This window comes from Ornithodoros turicata, chromosome 5, assembly GCF_037126465.1.
Source record: "Ornithodoros turicata isolate Travis chromosome 5, ASM3712646v1, whole genome shotgun sequence".
In the NCBI taxonomy this organism is placed as follows: Eukaryota; Metazoa; Arthropoda; class Arachnida; order Ixodida; family Argasidae; genus Ornithodoros; species Ornithodoros turicata.
In genome coordinates, this window is record NC_088205.1 from 65,105,498 (window position 1) to 65,111,677 (window position 6,180).

Below are 6,180 nucleotides of genomic sequence, written 5' to 3' on the forward strand. Positions count from 1 at the left end.
CTGTGAACTACCCATGGTTTCTGCGTGGGAGAGATTTACTGAACGAATTTCTCATGGGTACTATACAACAAGCACAACCATGCCATGTTTGCACAAGCAAGCCGTGTTTTCTAACTAGCAATTGGGAAAAACGCTAGCTAAAAGCTTTTTAAAGATAACAGTTCGAAGCATAATTGCCTCACGTTTTATCACTACCAAGTGTTGAAACGTCCAGCGATACGATCCAAAGTTGTTATTTACTTGGTGACTACTTCAAAGTACTTTGCAGTAGACTTTGTACCTTACCTTTGCCCATCTCTGGTGGCGAGACAGCGTATCATGCGAGGGGTGACATTACGAAGGCACTACCGGATTGGCCGATAGACATCGTATGATGATGAACCATTTCAACCATTGTAATACAAGAACCTCACTTCTGTGAGGCGACAACGGGAGCTCTTTCACAAGGTGGCGGTGCTGGTGAAAGGGCCCGCCATTGTCGGACTCACAGAGGTGGGCAACGTCACGACTGACGCCCTGGGGGAATGTACGTCCTGGGCCGACTTCTAAGGGGACTGTGCTGACATGTCTGAAAGAGTCTGAGGAAAACCCAGGAGAAGCCCCAGACAGCACAGGTGGCACCGGGATTCGAACCCGAGTACCTCCCAGTCCCCTCTCACAAGTCCGTTTCAGAAGCAGAACCACCACCACCATTACAAGACCATTGAGCATTGATTCACATACAGCCAGGGGTCGAAACCGAAACTGAACCGTAACCGGAAACCGCAAAAAAACGTTATTTTTTGCCGAACTGAACCCGAACCGAACCGTAAACACTTTTTCTCTCCCCCTGAACGAACGGGAACTGAACCGAAAAATTATGATACGGTAACCGGTTCGCCGAACGGTAAAAACGCCTATACCTTCCCACTCGACTCCCGCGCGCCGGCTCCCTGCATCGCTTGGAATCTTGCCGAATTCGTACAGCGGACAAATTGATAAACCAAGAAGTGGCGAGCCCGTGCTCCTCCTACAGCCTCGAGGTGTAAAAAAAAGATGTGCTACACGACAGGTATACTTTGCATTGTTGGCTCGGTTGCTTCCTTTCATTCAGCGTCGCAGTGTGAAGGCGACATAAATTTTAATACTTCACAGTGACATCTACAAGCAACGCAGATCTCTAGCGACCTCGGGGAACGGGTTGACGTGTGATCCAGAGCATGGAGGAAGGAAACACAGGAGCGGCCCCTCGCCCTCTTTTCAACGGGGAGTAGCGTGCCGGCCTGCGCATGGGACTTTAGAATACTCCAGTGAAATCGTTCGTTGGGGAGCTTCGCTCAAAGACAGGGACTCAAGCATTCCATCGCAGCATCATTTATTTGCGACCATGTCTCGCGGTACCCGAAACAAGAATGCCAAAACAACCACCCACACACACACACACAAAAAAAAAAAAACAGTTCACGTGCTCCCGGCACGATCGTTGTTTTCTTCCCTTTGTAACACGTTTACAACTTCAGCCCAAAAATGTTCTAACACACTCCTCCCCCCCCCCAAAAAAAAAAAATGGGCTAGCACGCATTTTTATCCGTTGGCCAGTTCTAGGTGATACAGCAGTTGCACCGATCTTCTTCGCAAAGTCCCATCAGGTAGGCGTACGGTGCAGCCCTGACTTCCTCATCTCTGCCGCAGAATATGTCCACAATCCTGCACAAATTCCAGAGCGGCCGTGGTTGTTTTTCATCGTGCAAGATGACTATGTCGCCAGGTTTGAGCACTGATGACTTGAAAACTCTCGACGAACGAGATGACTGCAGTTCGGCCAAGTATTCCTTGTGCCATCTTTTCCAAAAGTGGGCAAGACCCCTCTGTCGACTTGTCCAAATTTCGTCTAGTGATAGTTTCGTTGAGGTAAGTTCTCTGCATTGTGGGGTCGGTAGAGACGTCAGACGTTTACCGACGAGGAAGTGCGCTGGGGAAATTGGCATTTCTTTAGAGCTGTTGATGTAGAGGAACGTTATAGGCCGTGAGTTAATCACCGCTTCCACTTCAGTTAGGATGGTGATTCTCTCTTCCGTATCAAGGAGCTTCCTTGCTAGTACCTTCTTCAGCGATGTCTTGATGGATCGCACAAGTCGCTCGTAAAACCAGCCCCACCAGGGCGCCCGCTCCATAATCAACCGCAATTCAATTCTGCTCTTCGAGAAATGATCTTTCACCACCGGATCCCTTAACCCAACCACAGCTCTATCAGTTCGCTCCTACTTCTCTTGGACGATAAGAAATTGTCAGAATACACAATGCGGCATAGCCCTCTCCGTGAGACGAACCGTCGTAGAGCCTGTAGAAAACTCTTGCTGGACATGTTCTTGGACAACTCGAGATCTATTGCCCTCGTGACTGCACATACAAAAAGGACGATGTAACGTTTCTTGGTACCGTTAGCTTCCTTCACCATCAGAGGTCCGGCAAAATCAACTCCTACCACTTCAAACGGTAGGCATTCCGTTACTCGGTCCGCCGGCAAAGGAGCAACCGTTTCGCTTGCTGCCTTGTCGTTCAAACGCTTGCAGGGCACACAGTCGTGAATTACCATTTTTACAAGTCGACGAGCTCTGGTAACCCAAAAGTTCTCTCGTAGTTGCACGAGTATATCTCTGACGCCCGCATGAAGAAGTTGATGAGGAGTCTGACGAACCAGTAGCTTCGTGTAATGATGATCTCCATGCAAGATCCTGGGATGTCGCTCATCGTACGTTCCACGTCTGAACTGTAGACGTCCGCCAGCCCTGATAATCCTGTCGTTGTCGATGAATGGTGTTATGTCCCTTAATGGCGAGTTGCCCGGAAGTTTATAACCCTTCTCGATACAGCTCAGTTCGTGGTGAAAGTTCATCCGCTGAACTGTCTTTATCTAATGGACTTCGGCCCTTTCGATCTCTTCTGTTGACAGTACTCCACTCTCCTGACATGCGATTTCAGGTTATGACTATAGCGCAGGACCCATGCTGTTGTCCTATGAAGCTTGAGTACGGAGCTGTACTTGTTGATGTCAAGTAAAACCGGTACTGTGGATGTTGAAGTAGCTGTGGTTAACAACTGGGATTTCATTTCTTCAAGTTCTTCGGACGCAAACCGTGTCGTTTGGGGCCTTTCTGGCCACGAGCTCTCGTTGCTGACGATCCACGCTGGTCCCTTCCACCACAACTGACTCTCGATCAGTCGTTGAGCTGATATTCCTCTGGTCATTAAGTCAGCGGGATTTTCTTTGCTCGGACAGTAGTGCCAAGGATGCAGATCGCTGTTCTTTTGTATTTCGATCACTCGGTTCCTTACGAATGGTTTCCATCTTGCTGCATCGCCCTGGATCCAATGGACTGTGATCATACTGTCGGTCCAGAAATGCACGCCGCTAACGTCAAGCTTGCGCTTTCAGCCGATGTGCTGAAACAGGCGTGATACCACGAGGCTTTGCCATCAACTCTAGACGTGGCAGCGTCAGTTGTTTTAGTGGAGCGATTCTTGACTTCGCCAGAACCAGTGTTGTAGTCGTCCTTCCTGTTAAGTCCCTTACACACAGGTACACTACCGCGCCGTAGGCTGCTGTGCTTGCGTCCGCAAAGACGTTCAGCACTCTGCTGTCGGCGACGTCACTTGAGCCATACTCCTAAAATCGCGGTACTTGTATCCGCGATAAATGTCTTAGGTCGTCGCACCAGTCAGCCCATTGGTGTCTGATGTCATTTGGTAGAATTTCATCCCATCTAAGTCTAAGTTGCCAAGTGCGTTGAAAACAGAGTTTAGCGGTTACGAGAAATGGCGAAATAAATCCCATTGGACCATACAGCCTTGCTGCCGTCTGTAATACGAAACGTTGCGTATCTTTACGTTGCTCGGAGAACTGCCCGACACTATCCACTGCGAATGTCAGGTTATCCGTCGCCGGATCCCAAGGCAATCCAAGAACTTTCAGTACACCCGCCACTTGACCCTGTGGCATCGCTGCTGTTGCTTCCTCCTCGAACAAGTTCCTCATGGTCGGACTATTGGACGCCCATTTTGTGCAACTTCATAGAAGCAGCTTGGAATATGCTCTTCGTCTCTCGGTAAAGCTTCTCGGCACTTCCTTAATCTGCTGCTCCCACTAGAAGGTCGTCAACGTACAATGACTCGCTGAGCAACGTAGACGTGACGGAGTATTCGTCTTTCAGGCTTCGCAGGTGTTGTTGTAATGTAGCTGCCAGTAGAAAAGGGCTCGACGTGGTTCCAAAACGGACCCTGGCCATTCTGTACGTTTCGATGTCTGGCAAAGGTTGATCGTGTGTCGGAGCTTCCTTCAGCCACAGAAAACGTAGTGCATCTCTGTCAGCGTCGGTGATGCCAATCTGTAAGAAGGCCTTCTCGATGTCAGCGACCATAGCCACCCGATATTTCCTGAAGTTCAGCAGTAATGCCACTAGGTCACAGATCAAGTTGGGGCCACTTTCCAAATTGTCGTTCAGTGACTTCGCTTTGGCATCGTGTGACGGGCCATCAAATACGACCCGCAGCTGTGTCGTGCTGGCGCCTTCTCTGATTACCGCCTGATGGGGCATGTAGTACGTCCTGCCCTGCGATGATTGGTGTGGGTTTGCCACTTCCGCAATACCGCTGCGTAGCTGCTGCCGTATGACGTTGTCATACTCGTTCATGAGCTGTGAGTCACGTGTAAGCTTCCTCAGGAGTTGATGAAGTCGCTTTCGGGCGACGGCCTCGCTGCTCTCCAGATCCACTTCCGTTTTCCACGGTAGGCATACTTGATAGCGATCTTCGACCTTCACCACAGTCTCCATTAACGACGTTACAACGTCGTTATCCTTCGTATCATCGTTTTCTGTCTTACGTATTCCCAGGCTGTCCAAATCCCACAACTTTGTCACGAACTCTTCCAGTGGCCGCTCTTGTGTAACCGTCCGCAGCACTACCGTCTTGTTACAGTGTACAACATTTCCGCCTGTCGGGATGGGGCCCTGAACACACCAGCCGAAGGACGTTTCGATGGCCCTCAGTCCCTTGCCAAGGTCTTCCACCTTCCCGCTGACGACTCCCCAATAATAGTCGGATCCTATGAGCACTGCGATCTCTTTGGAATCGGTCTGAATAACATCAGCTGGCTCCAGATTCTTGTCGTTCAGCTTGCCTTGTATATCTTTGTCAATCATCGGAAGAATCTGTTCGCAAATGCTGTCGGTTTCCAATGCTTCAATTTCGAAGCTCTCTTCTCCATTACGACTGCTCATTGACAATCGTACTCTCCTGAAGCTCCGTTCTGAGAGGTGGCCTCCAAACACTTCAACCGTAAGCTCCTCGGTCTCCAAATACTTCCACCCCAGTTTCTTCGCCATCCTCCTTGATATGAAGGACCGCTGGCTCCCGCTATCAAACATGATTCTGGCAAGTGTCGTAGAGATTTCTCCTGACAGCATAGCCGTCGCAGTCTGAAGGAGAACTGTAGCCCTCCATGAATTGTCAGCAGCTGAATGTAGGCTAACGGACGTCGTTGGCATTGTGACAGAGTCCTGACCCCCGTCAATTTCTTTCGATCCTTTTTTCGACACGTAGCTTGGATCGCACATTGAAGCTGAATGTCGGCCTGTGCATTTCCTGCAACGCAACCTGCTCTTGCACTCCGTGGATTGATGATTAAGTTTAGTGCATCGGTAGCACCTCCGCTCAGCTCTGAGAATCTCCTTTTTCTTCGTTAACGGAATGTCAGAATCACAATTCTCCGTCCCATGTTGTTGTGACGAACAGAATGTGCAGCGTGTCTTCCCAGCCAAGTGCTGCAGTGCAGCTACTGAAGCTGTTGGCAGGCGTTTCCGGTCGTGAGAAGTCTTGCACTGTCCCTTGTCGTCGGTTTTTTGGGTAGATGTTGACTACTCCCGGCTTTGTACTTCAATTCTAACCAGCTGAAGTAGGTCTGAATACACACACTGAAGTCACCATCCCAGCAACGTTCTGCGCTCAAAGCTCTTCTGACATTTCTGGACACCATCGGACTTCGATCGTTATTGTGACGGGGCTCGTTATTTTATTCCCCACATTCCCAACAGCAATGGGGTAGAGTATCGCCTGTGGCGATGAACCTCCCCACTCTCCAAAGCCAAAATAAAGTTGTTGTTGACACCTTGTTCCGGTATTGTCTCACAGCAGGGTTCGAAA

General features: G+C 49.7%; 1 protein-coding gene across 1 annotated transcript; it reads right to left on the reverse strand.

The window, feature by feature from the left end:
* Window positions 1-4,106: 4,106 nt before the first annotated feature.
* On the reverse strand, window positions 4,107-5,594 carry LOC135395901 (uncharacterized). Its single transcript, XM_064626988.1, has one exon. It carries the CDS (start codon window positions 5,592-5,594, stop codon window positions 4,107-4,109), a length of 1,488 nt encoding a protein of 495 aa, XP_064483058.1.
* Window positions 5,595-6,180: the final 586 nt, after the last annotated feature.

Excerpts from the sequence above, each read along its gene's own strand:
- LOC135395901 (XM_064626988.1), bottom strand. The coding sequence starts at position 5,594 with ATGTGCGATCCAAGCTACGTGTCGAAAAAAGGATCGAAAGAAATTGAC.